This window comes from Cetorhinus maximus, chromosome 14 (genome assembly GCF_964194155.1).
Source record: "Cetorhinus maximus chromosome 14, sCetMax3.hap1.1, whole genome shotgun sequence".
Taxonomy (NCBI): domain Eukaryota; kingdom Metazoa; phylum Chordata; class Chondrichthyes; order Lamniformes; family Cetorhinidae; genus Cetorhinus; species Cetorhinus maximus.
In genome coordinates this window covers 89,191,353-89,210,377 of record NC_135892.1, presented here as the reverse complement: position 1 = coordinate 89,210,377, position 19,025 = coordinate 89,191,353, and the positions used below count along the sequence as shown (strand labels likewise).

The window sequence follows — 19,025 nt, the reverse complement described above, 5'->3', positions numbered from 1 at the left end:
TCTCTTCAAAAGGTGAACTAAATGTTCACTCACCAAATCAGACAGTCAGGCATTTGAACCTACAAATGGATTTATTTAAATAAAGTGCATGAAAGATCAGTAAACACTACAATATGTATCTTTCCTTGCCCTCCTCAATAGCTAAAATATAACTTCAGTCAAGCTTAACTTCCCTTTGTAGACTAACCCAAAGCTTTAAGTAACACCCAGCCCTATGGTTGGGCTACACAACTGACACATTTGTGTGTGGAACTGAATGCCTTGTAATCAGCCTGCATTAACATGTGTAAACATACTTGTTACCCAGACCATCATCACCCTGATACATTGAACTGATCTTCACTTGCAATAAAGTTTATTTGCTGTGCATATAAAGCCTTGTTCACTAACTATAATTAACCCTATGTATGCTGTTTCTAGTAGTAAAATTAATATCACACTAAACTAGGTGACGATTTCATTAGACCAAATACTGATAGCTTAGCATTTGGATTCCTGAATGAGTAATGGTAATTTGTCTATCTGTCTTTCTCTGACTAAACTATGTTTAGAAAACGTTATACATATTGATCTGAGAGTTGTAAGTTATCATTTGTCTTTTTTTAAACTACTATTGAATTATTCAGCTGCTTTTAGTGCTAGTTATTGTTGAGCCAACAAAAACAATCCTGTAACTTTATTTTATCTGAATTTTATCTTTTCAGGAGCTTGAGCAATATAGAAGAAATGCTTCCAAATCTTGGAAAGAGATGCAGTTTGACACACGGAGATAATTTTACCTTAAGAATTTGTATGCAGCATTTTTACATTTTAGTTTTGAAAATTCACAATTTTGTATGTTTTGAAATGAAATATATTTTGACAGTATTTTAATATTTATTTCCTAAAGGAATGAGTGCTCTAAGTATTTTACCTATCACTTATTTTAATACTAATTTAAATTCATATATTTCAGCGATTATTTTTCTGAACTTTTGTTTCTCTCATGTTCAATAATTGTGTATTCAATATGACAAATGTTTGTTTATTTAATGTATATTAAAAAGGTAGAAATTTGTGGTTCTGTACATTGTGAAATTCAATATCAAAAATTTGTAACTAAGTGATGAGAAGGAATGTGTATAACCACATCAGCAAGAAACACAAGATTAGAACGTGTAAAGCTCCTGTAAGCTTATTTCAAACTGTAATAAATCTTGGTGTCTAGAAAGCTCTGAACTTAATTGAATATGATCCAAAATTAATCAGCTGTAGTAATACATCCCATCAGTCACCAGCTTTTCTGCTATTTCAAATACTTCAATACTGTAAGTTAAGAATGGGAAATACACAGCAGGTTAGCCAAGATACTGTAAACAGAAAATTATGGGTTGAATAAGCTGCAAACTACTTAATAGAACAGTAGGAACCTGTTAGATGGCATAAAAGTTCATCTTAATGATGCAAAGGCAGACAAAGGAATGTGTAAATAGACATGACAATGATGAAGAGCCTGAAATGAAATAAGGAAATCATGGAAGCATACAATAGGATTATAATAACTCAAAAAGAAAACCGCTGAAAACTCTGTATAAAATTATGCTGTTACTGTGTCCAACATGCCCCTTCCCACCCTTTCCAGTCATAATGTTCCTGGGTAAGTACATCTAATTTTGGAAAATGCCTTCCAAAACAAAGAATAGGGAATGATGGGCAAGAGGCTCCAATGTCCTGTAGCACAAGAAGAATAATATGAATTCATATCTGTAATTTTAGTATAGTCAGGAGGTATCAAACAAAGGGCAGGTGCAAATTCAGGAGGTGACTAAAATTTAGAGGGAGAACTATCTTAGAATCATAGGGCGGAATTTTATGACAGTGGGATTTTATGTTCCCGCTGAAGTCAACAGGGTTTATAATGGCCTGCGGCATTTTACGGCCCCGTCCCCGCCAAAACGGGGCTGTAAAATTCTGCCCATAGAGTTATACAGCACAGAAACAGGCCCATCGTATCCATGCAGGCCATCAAGCACCTATCTATCCGAATCCCATTTTCCAGCACTTGGCCCGTATCCCTGTATGCTTTGGCATTTCAAGTGCTCATCTAAACACTTCTTAAATGTTGTGAGGGGTTCCTGCCTATACCACCCCCTTATTAGCCCTCAAGCAGATGCTGGCTGTGAGCAGCAGAAGCATAAGGGTAGTTCTTCTGCTTACCTTCTCCACTGAAAATGTTGCATGATGCAAGGAAGTGGAGGAAAAATGATCAGAGAATAGTGAGAGGCAAATGAAACAAGGTAATTGAGCCTTGTATAGCTGAGTGGTAAGGCTACATGTGGAATATTCTGCTGTTTGCATTCATCCTTCAAAATGACACTGACGCACTAAAGGACATTAGAGAAGAGCAAGAAGGATAATTGTGTGTGTGAAACTCCAATCTGTGTTTGGTTAAATTGACAAAGTGTTGCATAAAATGTAATGTTTGCAGGAAGTGCATGCTATATGTCGAACTATTAACAGTTACAGATGTAAATAGTTCTAACACTTGGTACTAGATAGCTCTGTTGCTGAAGCCAATTGCCATATTCCTTATTTATTGAGATTAGCTGATTTTCTATATTCCTGTGTATTTTAATATCCTCCGATATAGCTTATATTGGGGCAGTAGGGTCATTTGAGACCTCGGGATGATTGTCACCCCAAGCTCAGTTAAGGGTTCTATGCTTGGGGTTATGAGCCATGGCCAACAGCGGAACCACCAAATTTTTGGTGGTGATGGTGGAAGTGCTAGAATCTCAAGTGACAATGGCTGCTTACAGGCGAAGGATCCTTCAGGAAGAGGACTTGTGTTCCCTTTAAGCACACTTGAGGAAGGCAATGGGAAACCACCTCATGTATTCTCTTCCCTTGTCATATTGCTTGTTGAGGTTGAATATGGGAGGTTCTTACAAGCAACATGACTAAAAAGTGCAGGACCCCAAGGTGTGGACAAATGAGTAGAGGACCTGCCCTTGGGCAGATCATTACTACACTAGCATATATCTATCACAAATATTTTATACAAAAGAAATAAAGACTTGCATTTATATAGTACTTTTCATGTCCACTGGATGCCTCAAAGGGTTTTAAGTATTTTTTGAATTATCACTATTGTAATATAGGAAAACCTCCCCCTGAAAGCTAGACCCTGAAAAGCCACATAGTGCAATGGATCTGTTCTATCAAACCAAATCCACAGAGAATTATAACTATGAAGATATTGACTGAAAAAACTTCAACTGAACATATAACAAAGTGACTTAAATATCTCTCTGATAAATGAGTTTTATTTTCTATCATATGTATAAGTTCACAGTTTATCCTGAAAATCTCTCAATTATATAATTTGAGCAAAGTAGTAGCAATGTGCTCTATTTAGAAATACATTTTCTAAAACAACTCTTATGCTGGTAAACGCATTTGCTGAATATCACATTAAATAATAAATCTGTACAATTTAAACCTGACAGATGGAATGAAAGCAAATCTTTATTAAAAAATCATGGCCAAATAGCAGCATTATTTCTGTTTTATCTATAAGACAAAAGCTTTCACAACCAAGTTTTTCAAAATAGCCTTGTGACACCACTGTGCCACAGAATGTTTGGAAGTGGATTCATGGACATAATTTCCAAAAAATTTTGTGACCAATGTGCTATTGTCATTTGTCAGCCTTGATACAACATTCAGTGTTAGGGGAGTACACCACCCTGATCACTTTTCATTTGAAAATTACTGGAGGTCCCAATTCCAAGCCTGTTTGAATGAAAATGATCTCTTCCACCTCTTCGTGGTTCAGTGAGCTTGTTCATAAAAACATTAATCCATACAGACTGAGAACATCCTATGTTTGATCTTCAGTCCATGCTGAGTTACCAGATCTTAGCTGAAATGGCAAGAAAGGTCTTGGGAGAAAGGGGGAAATCAGACAGGGTTCCTCCTCTCTATCTTTATCCTTCTTCGAAATGCATATTTGAGGACAGGATCGGATTTGGCTGGGCTGTAGTGCTAACTATGTTGATTAGCCTGGCAATATTCACTGTCAGTACTTACACATGAATAATGGTCACATGGTTGGAGTATGGGAGGGCAACCAACCCTGGATTTGTACCCCAGCAGGTGAGGTGTAAGGAACAGAGAAAATTGATCAGAAGGAATAAAATATTTTTTAACTTAAATCTAGTTTCCTCTCACACTTTCAGGAGTGTAAGCATTTCAAGTTGCAGCTCTTTGTTCTCACTACCTCCGGATGATTAAATCTCTAATCTTGAAACTAATAATTCCAAGGATAACTAAAGCAGGCAAGAAAGCGTACAGCATTAGAAAATCAAACACAAATCTGGAAGATGCCCCAGGGTATGTCGAATCAAGATACTGAATCCCTTGTGTAAACCAGCAGGGAACATTTGTGGTGTTAGGAGATGACTGTTCGCCTGTAGGTATAAATATCAAACACAACCAGTCACAAATGATTTGGAATCTCATGTTACACATTATAAATATAATTTGCATGAACTTCTGCCTGCCATGTAATAAATATTCAATAATTGTCCATAATTGTACACACAACTATTTTGCTCTATGATAAGACATGGGTTGGTGCAATTACTTTCAGAGATAGAAGACCAAAGGCATAAATGTTTTTCCTTGAAAGGGACTTATTTTATTTCAGAAATCGTATGTAACTGTTTTAGCAAAAACTAAGATATCTAAATGGTCCTATATAGTGCGAATGAATGGACATTATAAATGATTTGTAATGTTTATGTTTTATGATTACACTTTTTCAACAATACCATCTTTATCTTTCAAAAACAAACTCTTAAAAAAGAGATATAAATCTAAGAGCATGACTAACTAAATAACGAACCCGTAGATAGACAATTAACAAGCAGGGAGAAAGTTCAAAAGTTGTTTTCGCATGAACTATGTCCAGATAACTTATCAGTGCTGTATATGTTTCACAGGCTACACTGAATCCCTGGTACAGGAAGAACCCTGTGAAGTTCAAGCACACCCTCCAATTCTCTAGAATTACATTTAATTTTAATATTCTAAACTTGAAATGATTCTGCATTTAACTGAGTTAATAACCACATAACATCAATAATCGGATCCACTATGTACTAGGCACCATCCAAAATCTTTGAAAGCAAAGCACTCCTTAGTTCATAGAACTAGAACTAGCCAGAATCAGCAGTTTGAAAACAAATAAAAGCAAAATAAAATTGAAAATCTGGAACAAAAAGGATGCTGGATATACACATCAGGATATTTAGTATCTATGGAGAGATCAGACAAATTGTTGTTTCAAGACGGGCTATTCAGAAATGAAAAGGGAAAAACAATTAAATGTTTTAATGGAATTAAATAGGAAAGGGAGAAAAAAAACAAACACTGATTTGTATCATTGGAATCAACTGCAATCTGATTAAAAGAAAAAAAGTGGGAGCTTGTTGGGAGGCTGCGATAACTTTACATCAGAAGCCACAAGGGTGAGGCAATAAGATGGGAGAAATTGAAAACCCAGATAGCATGCAGATGAAGCCTGTATTTAAATCAGAAGGCGCTGTCATAAAGGATCAACCAGCACCAATGGGATAAAACCGATTAACAGCAAAGTACACGCGCCACTCCATCCCAAAATCTCCAAATGCCTCACCTTGCCTGGATGCTGGCACACCCATCCCACATCGCCAGCATCTTTTATTGTAAAACTATGATCTGAACTTACTGAAGTCATAGAGCTTGTATTGAACTTCAAAGGAACAGTAATTTTGTTTCTATTTCAATACCAACTTTTTATGCATCTGGTGGGAATGTAGCTTCTAATTTTAACACTAGTTTAAATAATTAATTTCAAAGCTATCAAATCCACAACTTTAGGTAATAGCAAAAGAAGTGGCAATTTATTAATCTAATCCCTAAATGTGTTATTTAACATGCTTGCCTCTTAGTATTTAACTATGAAGTTACTTTTAAATAAACTGTGCACCTGCCAGTTACAACCCAACCCTAGCATTTTCTTAAAATTAAGATTATTAAAAACTTTGCGAAAGTTCCCCTTTCTGGATGTGCAACAATTGTAAAACATGCAGCCCTACTCATCATAAGACTGACTTTGAATCAAAGTGAGCAATCTTGAATGTTCAAGCAACTGAGCTAATTCTAAATAAGTAAGGTACAAAGTTCATCTAATTTTATTTCATTACAACTCCTCAAATTAAACACTCACCATTGGCACACGTGAAATTTAAACCATAAAATTCATTAACCATCAGGACTTCAACTCCATATTTCTGAAATGTGAGGTAACTCAGCCATCGAAATGGCTCGGGCATATCTTCTGCACTCCTATAATTATGAAATTGAAGCAAGTCAATACCAAATAATTTCATTTCATAGCAGCTTGATTAACAGTTTGATGAAATACAGTATATTCATACATTTATCTCCCTCCATTTCATCCATCCTTTCCTGGAGGTACTAAATACTCTGACGTGTTCTAAGAGTCCTAACCATTCCCAAGTGGTCACATTTCAGGTGTGAGTCTAGGCATTGATTGTTAGCAATGTATTAGCTTGTGAGGGCATCACAGCCAAACCCAATACTGTTTTCAATTATATTCCACACGAAGCACTTTTAATAGGGATCACTGGATTCGAAAGAAAGAATTTGGATACAAAGTGTTTCACAGCCAATTAAGGACATTTGAAGTATCATCTCTATCATGATCCAGGCAAACAATAGTGACTAATAAGTGAATCCCAGAAGATTTCTTCTCTTGAACATGCCGCACTGAGGCCATTTGTACTACTCTAATAGCTGCTTCAGTTGTGATGAACTAATTCAGCACAGAAATCATACTTATTACTGTCCTGATTATATACCTCAGTTACTCATTAAGCCATTTTTTTATTCTTTGGTGGGATGTGAGTGCCACTAGTAAGGGCAGCATTTGTTGCCCATCCCTAATTGCCCTTGAGAAAGTGGTCTCCTGCCTTCTTGAATCAGTGCAGTCCATCTGGTATACATACACACACAGTGTTGTTAGGAAGGAAGTTCCTGGTTTTTGACCCAACAACAGTGAAGGAATGGCGATATAATTCCAAGTCAGATGGTGTGTGTCTTGAAGACTAACCTGAATCTGGATGGTGTTCCCATCCACTCCTGCCCTCAGCCTTCCAGGTGGTAGAGGTGTGGGTTTGGAAGGTGCTGTCGAAGAAGGCTTGGCAAGTTGCTACAGTGCATCTTGTATATATGGTACACACTGCTGTGACTGTGCCAGAGATGGAGGGAGTGAATATTTAAAATGGTGGATGGAGTGCCGATCAAATGAGCCACTTTGTCCTGGACTATGTCAAGCTTAAGGCCAGGATTTTTCCTATGGTGGGTGGGCTGGGCAGGAGCGGGCGGCGATTGGCTCTGTGCTGCCATTGTACGTGGGCAGGCCAATTAAGGCCTGCCCAGCATAATATGTAGCCGGTGGTGCTCAGTGCTACCTGTGTGGGCAGGGGTAGGAGGGAGAGTTGGGGCAAGCGCTCTTACGCACATGTGCACAAAAGAACGCAGCAATCTCCCTAAGGCACGGAGTTGCCTCAGGGAGATTGAATGGATATTAAAATAATTAAAGAATTGATTTAAACATGTCCCCTCATGTGACTGTGTCACATAAATGGGGACATATTTTTATATTTATGAAAATTAATTAATTTATTTATTAAAAGCTTCAGGAAACCTCATCCCACTCGTGGATGAGGTTTCCTGGAAAATGCGAAGGCAGCTTGGGCTCTTCGCCTGCCCGTCAACCTTAAGGTTGCACGGGCAGCGTTCACAAGTGGTTCAATTAATTCTTAATAGGCTGTTTACATTTCGGTGGGCGTGCAGCCAACTCCAGCATGCGCCCGCCGAACGAAATATCGCAATGGCACGTGATGACATTGGGACTCACGCCCAACGTCATCACGCGTCATTTTATATGTCGGCATGTTGGGCCTGCCCCCGCATGCCGACTGGAAAATTCTTCCCTAAGTGTTGTTGGAGCTGCATTCATTCAGGCAAGTGGAGAGTATTCTATTGCATTCCTGACTTGAACATGGTGGATAGACTTTGGGGAGTCAGGAAGTGAGTTACCTCTGCAGAGTTCCTCATCTCTGACCTGCTCTTGTAGCCACAGAACGTGGCTGGTCCAGTTCCATTTCTGGTCAATGGTAACCCCCAGGATGTTGACAGTTGGGGATTCAGCGATGGCAATGCCATTGAACGTCAAGTGGAGATGGTTGGATTCTCTCTTGTTGGAGATGGTCATTGCCTGGCACTTGTGTGACGTGAATGTTATTTTTCGCTTATTAGCCCAAGTCTGAATGTCGTTGAGGTCTCACTGCATATGAACAATGATTGCTTCAGTATCTGAGGAGTCGCCAATGATACTGAACACTGTGCAATCATCAGCCAACTTACCCACTTCTGACCTTATGATGGAGAAAAAGTCACTGATAAGCAGCTAAAGGTGGTTGGGCCGAGTACACTACCCTGAGGAACTCCTGCAGTGATGACCTGGGACTGAGATAATTGGCCTCTAATAACTACAACCATTTTCCTCTATGCTTAGTCTGACTCCAGCCAGCGGAAAGTTTTCCCTCCAATTCCCATTGACTTCAATCTTGCTGGAGTTCCTTGACGCCATACTCAACCAAATGCTGCCCTGATGTCAAGGGCAGTAACTCTTAAATCACCTTTGAATTCAGCTCCTTTGTTCATGCTTGGACCAAGGCTGTAATGAGATCAGGAGCTGAATGGCTCTGATGGAACTGAAGCTGAGCACAGGCGAGCAGGTTATTGTAATATAGGTGCCGCTTGGAAGAACTGTCAATTACATCTTCCATTACTTTGCTGATGATTGAGAGTAGACCGATGGGCTGGTAACTGGCCAGATTGGATTTGTCCTGCATTTTGTGGACAGGTCTTGCCTGGATAATTTTCCACATTGTCAGGTAGATGCCAGTGTTATAGCTGTGCTGGAACAGTTATGAGCAGCCATGCAATCTCTGACTGTAAAATTATAAAACTCTAGAGGGATGAGAGAATCAAAATTATTTGCTAAAATGTTTTGTGCAGGTTTGCTTTCAATTCTCACGAGTAAATAAGATAATACATTAACTCACTTCATTCTTTTGCTCGTAGGTACATTAGAAGCCGAGCTCAAAACGTGAATGAAAACAACTTTCAGCAAAACGTCAGGGCTGTTAAGGATTGCTGGTTAGTCTACTCAATGCCCACACTCAATGTACCTCAAAATTGCAATGGACACTACATTACATACAGGCATGTTGCATATTGAAAGAAGGCCTGAAACAGGCAGGCATATGCTCTGCCTTCCTGAATGCCCTGGTAAAATGGTAGTGGCCACACTGTGAGGGTTGGTGCAATGAATTGTTGGCCCACTACCATCCCATTTCCGCAGCAGAGGCTGTTAAATTTGGCTCTAATGTGTCCACAAGTAATTAACCCATAAGTAATTAACCCCTAATTGTGATAACAACTAGAATGTGAGACAGTAAAAGACAGGTTTCACACAGATCCCTCTTAATAGCAGCATCCTATGTTGAGTGTTACATGACATAAAGCTCCATCATACACAAGAGCATATCCTGTATGCAACAATGCTATAGGGGTCATATATTGCATTCCAAAACTTCTCACCTTAAGAAACCTGATCCGAGTAGAATTCCTGCTACATTAATTAAAGCCACAGCACTGTTTACTATATTTGGATTCTGAACAACACCAAGTAAGATCAGCGTCAGAAGCTCACCAACTAGATGTGGCACTATAAGCACAGCAAAGAAACAGCCAAAACGTTCCCACAATGGAAACAATCCCAAAGTCCTGAAAAACAAAGTCAGGCAATTAAAATAAGTTAAAATAACTTCCACTTTCTATTGGTAACATTTGCAGAGGTAAAATCATCACAATCCATAAAAATAGTTCATTGTACACAATATCTGAGCGAATGGGCAAAAATATAGCAGATGGAGTATAACGTGGGAAAATGTGAAGTTGTTCACTTTGGCAGGAAGAATGAAAAGGCAGAGTATTACTTAAACAGAGAACGGCTGCAGAATTCCAAGCTGCAGAGGGAACTAGATGTTCTAGTGCATGAGTAACAAAAAGTTAGTATGTAGGTACAGCAATTAGTTAAGAAGGTTAATGGAATGCTATCTTTTATTATGAGAGGAATTGAACATAAAAGTAAGGATGCTATGCTTCCGTTATATAGAGCATTGGTGAGACCACATATTGTGTGCAGTTTTGGTCTCCTTATTTAAGGAAGGATGTAAATGCATCAGAAGCGGTTCAGAGGAGGTTTACTAGATTGATACCTGGAATGAGTGGGTTGTCATATGAGGAAAGGTTAGACAGACAGGGCTTGTTTCCACTGGAGTTTAGAGGAGTGTGGGGTGACTTGATTGAAGTATACAAGATCCTGATTGGTATTGACAAGGTGGACGTGGAAAGGATATTCCCTCTTGTGGGGAGTCCAGACTAGGGGGCACTGTTTTAAAATTAGGGGTTGCCAGAGATGAGGAGAATTTGTTTCTCTCGGAGGGTTGTGCAACTTAGGAACACTCTGCCTCAGAAGGCGGTGGAGGTGGGGTCATTGAATATTTTTAAGGCGGAGGTAGATAGATTCTTGTTAGGCAAGGGAATCAAAGGTTATCAGGAGTAGATGGGGAATGTGGGATTCAAAACATGAACAGATTGGCCATGATCTTAATAAATGGTGGAGCAAGCTCAAGGGGCTGAATAGCCTACTTCTGCCCCTATTGTGTATGTTCATATGTATGTTTGTATGGGAAAATATAGGGTTAAGAAAAGGTCATTCTACAAATCAAAGCCTATCTCTAAAGCGCACTTGTATGGCAAATAAGCCCAATGTGTTTTTCTGATATTTATTCTAAATTTATTTTTCATTAATTTTCATTTTAAGCCTTCTGTTTTTGCATACTTTGAAGTAATCAGTTGCATTTCATATACTTTGGTAAGATTTCAGATTAGTTAACTTCTTTCTAGATTGAATTTTTAGACTTCCTTGTCATTCCTCATCCTCTCTGCACTTGCATTCTGCCTTCTGCATCCTTTGTAAAGTAATTTTTTTGTTGCAAATTGGTAAAACTAAACATTTTGATTGGAAATTTTAGCTCAATTACGGTGTTTTCTTTTGTGCAATTTGTCCAGAATCGGTGAAACCAATACAAAAGATTAAGGAATTTCTAGCACAAATTGTGTGCAGTACAAATTGAGTTTGCACAATCTTTTGTGCTGGTTTAAAAAATATTGCAGTAAAAGCCAGGCATGGCCGCAAAACTGGCCACACCCTCAGGATGAATTAATCGCCATTGGAAATTTCCACTAATTATTCCAATTTGCAGGCCTTTGAGGAAGCTCTTAGAGTTAAGCTGGTGTTTTTTGGGTGCAAAAAAAAAAATGTTTTCAAAGCTTTTGAAATTAATGTTATTTTAATTCAGTAAGAAACCTGCGACTGTACCCCAATATAACCAGCAAATGGTTCTGTATACTTAAAAAATAATTTTCAATCATTTAAAATCAGGTTACGCAGAGGTGGTGGATAGACACTACTTAAAAATAATTATTTTGGTGATAAATCTATTTTCAGCTATGTTAATCAAACTGCACAAAATTAGCACTCTTAAACACACCAAGAAATATTTTTTAAGGAAAAGTTTTTAAAACCAAATTATATTTTTCAATGTTGCTCAAATGTTCATGGGAGATTCCACATTTGGTGGTATGCAAAATGCGGTAGGGTGACAACTCTAGAAAAAAGACACTTCTCAAAAACTCTGTGATGTCACTAACACACAGCAACAAGATAATTCACATAGCTCCATATAATTCACCATTACTTAAAATTTAATTATTTTGCTTGTTTACCGTGTTTTGTTTATTTACCGTGCTTTAAGTTCATTTTAATTTGTCTGCTATTCTTTGTAGCAACCAGCATCTCTGACCACTCTCAGGCAGGTAGGCTGCCGGGTCAATGGTTGACTGATTCAACCTTGATTATATGAGAGACTGTTGATTTAAGTAAATGTATTTTTCATTTGGGGTTTGGCAGTAAACCCTTTACCCAATTGCCTTGTCATTGTCAAGATTAATTTATTAACCTTTTTTTTGTGGAAAAAGTCATATTCAAAAGTTCTTCAATAAACCCAAGTTACTGTAATTATGATGTCGTTTTGTGTAACTGTTTTATATCCCTAAGTAAACGGGCATTTTTTTTATCTGTTGCACAAAACAATTTAGGAAATTAATAGTAGATTGTTTATTTAAAGAATGTAAAGTAATAAACATCAATATTCAAATTAAAAATGACTATTTATTTAATTAACCTACTGAAGTAAAACCACTAATTTTTACTTCAGGTCATTGTTCTGTACTGGCACAGTACACCCATTCTAAAATGCTCCTGTGATTGGTGAAACAATTCTTACCAGTAGACAAAGAAGCTGTAAATAGCCACACTGAGGATGCTGAAGGGAATTATGTGGATGATATAAGCCACCAACATCAGCCATTTCTGATACAGGCCATCTGAGCTTTCCTGATCACCAACAGCTCGTAATGAAGGATCTTAAGTTTTTATAAAGAAGGTAAATATTATTGAAGTACCAATTTTATTAAAATAAACCTTCATTCTTGTAAACATTAAAATGCTGAATTTTTAGTAATGAAAATACCATTGAATATTTCTTTAAAAAACTTGCATATGAGCAATTACTGCACAGCTGCCAGAACTCTGAAATCTACCCTTTAGTTTAAGTGGGACAGATCTCAGAGCACCAAGAGTCAACATACTCAGAAAAGACCATTCACATTTGAAGACATTCTATACAGTATAAGCTGGCTATAAACTGATCAATGTTCTGAAGAACTGAAAGACCTACAAACAACTGAAGTTCAAACATTTGATCCTTTCGTTACCCCCTGGCGTTTGTTGCGCTGAATATTTTGAAAGCACAATTTATTTTTATCATGCCACCTATTTATTTATATTAAATGGACTACTTATAAAGCTATAAACGAAAACATGATTACTTACATAAAGCGACAGCATTCAGCATCCCAGTATAGGGTGAGGCACCTATGCTTTGGTAGATTATCCCAATTCGATCTTGCACTGCACCTTTTGCTGGATCATTATTCAGCTTCATCAAAAAAAACACTACAAACAGGCCATAGAGCAGATTTTGGGAGAGACGCATAATAATCCCAGTCTTGTTTCTAGATAAATTCCTTGCAATTCGTCTGCAATGAAAATGGGAAGCAATAGGTTATTTTATTTAAAAGTTAGCAAATATGCTAAAGAATGTGAAATATAATTTTTACAAAGAAATACAAAAGGTATACCTTGCAGATAATTATATAATAAACTTGAAACTTATATTTTGTTAAAGGTATTAATATATTTGTCTCTGCTCTCAATTTTCTAAATGAGTATTTTCCTAAGTGGATGATGGCACTCTGACATGGAGCAGGTTTATACTAATTATTGGCTTCTTGGTGAATTCCTATAAGTCATGCAGCTGTGAGGGAGGGAACAAGCTACCATTTCCTCATGGGAAGGGAAAAAGAACTGGATGATCAGAGTGTTCTAATGCATCTGCTGGCAGTCCACAACACACCAGTTCTGCATCCCTCCTCTTACCCTACTACAATCCCATCCTTGGGAAGACTACAGTAGGGTAAATAAGGCGGAAATATCATTTACCTGTAGGAGCTCAGCAAGTGCGACATGGATTGATTTCACACTGGACTTCTGTCTTTCTTTCGACTTGTTTATTTCCCCAACTCAACACAGAAGCAGTTAATAAACAACATCACCCTCCATTCACCCCCAAGTAACAAAACAATCTAAGTATACAGATTTTTTTCAGTAAGATTCATGTTTTTTGATATAATAAAGTAGAATCTTGTTAATTTGTATAAAAACAGCTGCATGCACAGATTAATTCTACATTATATGATGGTGGTGTTGTGGTTATGTTACTGGTCCTGGACTAATAATAATCAAGTTGGAGCACAGAGGGGGATGGTACCACAGTGGCAATGTTATTGGACTAGTAATCCAGTGACCTGAACTAATACTCTAGGGACATAAGTTCAAATCCCACCACAGAAGCTGGAGGAATTTAAATGTAATGTAATTAATTAATTAATTAACAATTGCTAGTCTAATTAATAATGTGAATGAAACTACTGGATTGTCATTAAAATCCATCTGGTTCATTTACTGCCTTCAGGAGAGGAAGTCTGCCATCCTTACCCAGTCTGGCCTACATGTGACTCCAGATCCACACAAATGAGATGAACTCTTAACTGTCCTTTGAAATGGTGAAGGAAGCTGCTCAGTTGTATCAAATTACTACAGGAAAAAGCACTCTGTATGTACCTATACCATATGAACTTGAGTGGTTCAAGAAGGTGGTTTACTATCACCTTCTCAAGGGCAATTAGGGAAGCTGACCTTGCCAGCGATACTCACACCCTAAGAACGAATATTTTTAAAAATCCCTTTATTCTTTACAAATGTTTTTATCGGTTTTTGGGGTGCCCTCTCCCTCACTAACCTGCCATGCTGCTGCTTCCTTCTGGAGGGCCTCCTGTTAGCCATCCAGCTTTGACCCACCCACTGTCTGTGATTGGACAGTGAGCCCGCCTTCTAACCAATTAGCTAATTTGGGGAAAATAGCAGGTAGGTGACTGTACCCCACAGTGCGGGGGCTTCTGATTCCCACTTGAGCCTGATGGTGGGGTCCTGAGGCCCACATGGTAAGTCCCACCCTTCATCTCTCACTATTGAAATCTCTAAATCTGTACTATCTTGATATTTAATCCATTTAAAAATGAGATGATATATGCAATATACACTTTAATAGGTATACCTGATCAGTGTCCAGAGTTTAATGGCTGTGTTTGGAGATGCTCTGCTCTTGAAAGGAATAGATGACAATTCTTTTGTTTGCTTTGCTGCTTTAATATTCTCCAGTGTATTGTTAAATATTTTTGAATTTCGATATGAGAATGAAATTTCTTGGACTCTACTATAAGTCTCAATTTCTCTTTCCTTGCTTCTAGTGTCAACAGAAGTCAGATCCACTGCAAATATTAACATGAACAAATTAACAGATATGCAAATATTTTTTCAGGTGTTCAGCTTATTTCAAACAAATTGATGTTAAGCCTGTTACGCCTTTTTCCCACGTGGATATCAGTTTTAAATAAGAGACGGGAACTAGAGCTTGAAAATTTCTGTCATTGAAAGTGCAAAAACCTCTGAGAATTGTGTACGCAAGGGTGGAAAAAAAATATCACAAGTTCATTAACTTGATCACATTCTACCCGTTCTGCACTTTGTGCTATATTCCTGAATGTGCCATTATACTTTTTTTTTTGAAAAATATACTTTATTCATAAAATATCTGAAAGAACATTACAAAACATTTCAAAATGGCCATCACAAAAAGTGCAATCATATTCAAATTTTCCACATAGATCATGAGGTGCTTCAGTACAATCAATGAACACTACCAGACATTTCAACATGGTCATTACAAACAGCCAGACAGTGCAATGGTATTTAAATTATCTACATAGATCATGTTGTACTCTGAGGTGCTTCAATACAATTGTGATACATGTACTATCCACTGCATATATTCAATGTGAGTCATACAGCCCAAGGGGTTTATACAATTCCCAGCCCCTCGGTGCACTAAGGCTGAAAGGTGGTAGACAGCGACCTTTCCCCTTGCTCCTTTGCGACGGCTGTCCCAAGCTTTAGTGCATCCCTCAGCACGCAGTCCTGGACCTTGGAATGTGCCACACTCAGTCGGGAACAACTCTTTGCACTGGAAAACCAACAAATTTCTGGCAGACCAAAGAACATCTTTCACCGAATTGATGATCCTGCAGCTGCAGTTGATGTTTGTCTCGGTGTGTCCCCCTGGGAACAGCCCGTAGAGCACAGAGTGCTGTGTTATGGAGCTGCTCGGGATGAACCTCGACAAAAGCCACTGCGTCTCTCTCCAGACCTTCTTTGCAAAGGCCCATTCCACAAGTAGGTGAACAGCGGTCTCTTCCCCACCACAGCCAACTTGAGGGCAACATGCGGAGGGGATGAGACTCCTGGCATGTAGGAAGGATCTGACAAGGAGGGCCTTTCTCACCACCAGCCAAGCTATTATACATTTACATTTAAATCCAATGTAAAATAGCTATTAACTGTGGGACTTGTGACATTCCACACAGAGTAATCGGACCCATTTCAAATTGGCACTAAAGGCAAATCTTCCTCTGGCGTATGGCAAGGAGATTCCTTGTCATTGTACTTGTCAATTGCACGCTCTAAGGATTGCTTTCCTTGCTCTGCTTACACACCCTTCAACATTCTGCAGCCAACCATAACAAGTACTGGACTGCTAGCAGTAATCAAAGAGATTGCATTCCTCAATGCTGGGAGTGAGTAGTATTGGAGATCTGCTCCTGATTTTAATCAAATAAAACTAGAAAATCAAAAGCAGAAACCATTGAGCTAGTTTAATCATTAAGCTGTCAATGCTTCCAGTTCTTCCTTCTTGGGTTAATCCATTTTCTTTTCCCCCATGCTCATAAAGAGAACATAAGAAAAGTCAATGAAAAGACAAAAATCGCCAAGCATTAGCATAAGGCTAATGGTTCTCTTGACTAAGTAATTGTATGGCATAGGATGCCTAAGGGCAAAGGGGAGAATAACTAAATGGTGGGGGGGGAGGGGGAAACATCTTACACTTGCAGTTAAAGTATTAAAACACCCCAAAGGGCATCCCAAAGGTGTACATCAGATAACGATCCAGGCCCAGAAAAAGGTTCAATGCATTTTTGAACTCTGTACTCAGCTTACAACAATTCTATTCCCCTCCCAGGCTGAAGAAGACAGTTTGCAATCTTAACGTCCTAGTCGACCACAAATTGAGCTTACAGAATCACAGAATTGTTACAGTGCAGAAGGAGGCCATTCTGCCCATTTTGTCTGCACTGGCTCTCCGACTGAGCAGTTCATTTAGTGAAATTCTCCCACCTTCTCCATTTACAGATAATAGTCTAATTCCCTTCTGAATGCTTGAATTAAACCTGCCTCCACCACACTCTCAGTTAATGCATTCTAGATTTTAACCACTCGCTGCATGAAAATGTTTTTTCTCATATTGCTTTTGTTTCTTTTGCCAATTATTGCCAACTGGTGCCCTCTCATTCCCGATCCTTAAACCTCAAATACACTCCGGTTTAAAGCCCACCTACTTCTACCTCTGTAACATCACCCACCTACATCCCTGCTTCCGCACCCGCTGCTAAAACACTCATCTATGTCTAGGGCACTTCCAGACTTGACAATTCCAGTGCTTTCCTGGCTGGTCTATCAACCTTCCCCCTCAAAAAACTTCAGCTCATCTAAAGTGCTGCTGCCCACCACACCAAGTTCCATTCATCCATCCTCCCGCTCTTCCTGGCCAACATTGGTTCTGCCACCACATCCAATTGAATATTATCTTCATATTTAAATCTTTTCATAGCCTTATCCTTTCCCAGCTCCTTAACCACCCCCAGCTCTGTAACCCCAACCCCTAACTCTATTCCTCCGTGTGCTTTTCAACTTCCCTCGCCTGACCATTGACAGGCGTTCCTTCAGCTGTACAGATATCACACTCTGCAATTCCCTCCTTAGATCCTTCTGTCTCTCTATCTCCCGCAGCTTTTTATAAGAACTTCTTTAAAACCTACCTTGTTGATCTATTAATATCTCTCTCTTTGTCTCAATGTCCATTTTTATCTGATTGCATCTCTACGAAGTACCTTGGAACAATTTTCTTTGTTAAGTTGTTAGTGAGTTTTGAACAGATTTTTAAAGCTTTTTGAACAACTAAAAGGCTGTAGAAATCAGAAAATAAAATTATGTAAAAGCAAAAAGGTGAAGCATTCGTACTGCCTGCCAAAAAATGTTAGCTCATCTTCCTCTTTTAAAAGCAATTAGACCTGTTTTGCACTTCCAACACATTGAGCTTCTGACCTCCAATTTACAGAGTTCATGGCTAGTTTCCCTTTTTCTAACGATCAGATACAAGAAAGATTACCTACCATATAAATCAAATGGGTTGCAGTATTCCGGACACTGATAGCCACAGCTGCCGAAAAATTCTACCATTTCTTCAGCTCCACCACAAAACACCAACTCTCCACAGGTCATTATGCCAATTCTGTCAAACAACTTGAGAAATTTGTACAAAAAACAATTAAACAGTATTGTACATGTACTGTTAAAATCTCCCTGAAATAGGGATAAGATCAGAAAACGGACAAGGGTGGGAAATAATGCTCAGTTGTGAAAAAAGTTATGAACATTTTTTACTTTGAATTTCAGACTTCTACCATTTGTGCTTTCTCCTTTATATTTCTCATGAAAATACATCAATTTTGGATATGCTTAATATAGTTTTTAGCATTCCACCTACACAGGTATTTAGAAAGTCGGTTAGGACATTGTAAGATCAAAATGAAGACATTTTTTAAAAGTCCTGATGCCAAGTAAGGAGCAAGTAAATTGTGTTTTTCTGCTACTCAGCCTGTCAATAGGAATGTTTATTTATTTGAACAGCCGGTAAGCATGTTACCTGCTACACACCCTGGGATTTGCACTTGTGGATTTTGCTTTCTGTAGGTATTGCCAATCACATAATATATTTTATTTAATTACTTTAAAATCCCATGCATAAGAAACCTCATATCTCCATTCATGTCCTAAAAATATAAGGAAGCTTCTTCTACAGAGATCCCATTTATTTTTCGGAGATTATTATTTGATCACAGAATCACAGTGTAGAAGAGGCCTTCCGGCCCATTGAGTCTGCACCGACACTTGAGAAACACCTGACCTACCTACCTAATCCCAT

At 38.4% G+C, this 19,025-nt stretch overlaps 2 protein-coding genes across 5 annotated transcripts in view; one reads left to right on the top strand and one right to left on the bottom strand.

Annotated features, from left to right (window-relative positions):
• Positions 1-1,210, top strand: part of dync2li1 (dynein, cytoplasmic 2, light intermediate chain 1) — a 30,046-nt gene extending 28,836 nt beyond the window's left edge. For all 4 annotated transcript variants that reach the window (XM_078557202.1, XM_078557203.1, XM_078557201.1 and 1 more), the window contains exon 13: positions 705-1,210. In XM_078557202.1, coding sequence (XP_078413328.1) covers positions 705-773 — 69 coding nt within the window. In that variant the 3' untranslated portion in view covers positions 774-1,210. The remainder of the gene's footprint in view (positions 1-704) is intronic.
• Positions 1,211-1,356: 146 nt separating this feature from the next.
• abcg5 (ATP-binding cassette, sub-family G (WHITE), member 5) overlaps positions 1,357-19,025 on the bottom strand; it is a 44,131-nt gene continuing 26,462 nt past the window's right edge. Inside the window, exons 7-13 of the mRNA XM_078557199.1 lie at positions 18,214-18,343; positions 14,985-15,198; positions 13,142-13,347; positions 12,534-12,672; positions 9,721-9,906; positions 6,254-6,372; positions 1,357-4,451 (exon numbers count right to left, since the gene is read on the bottom strand). Of these exons, the coding sequence (XP_078413325.1) occupies positions 4,258-4,451; positions 6,254-6,372; positions 9,721-9,906; positions 12,534-12,672; positions 13,142-13,347; positions 14,985-15,198; positions 18,214-18,343 (1,188 nt within the window). The 3' untranslated portion in view covers positions 1,357-4,257. The remainder of the gene's footprint in view (positions 4,452-6,253; positions 6,373-9,720; positions 9,907-12,533; positions 12,673-13,141; positions 13,348-14,984; positions 15,199-18,213; positions 18,344-19,025) is intronic.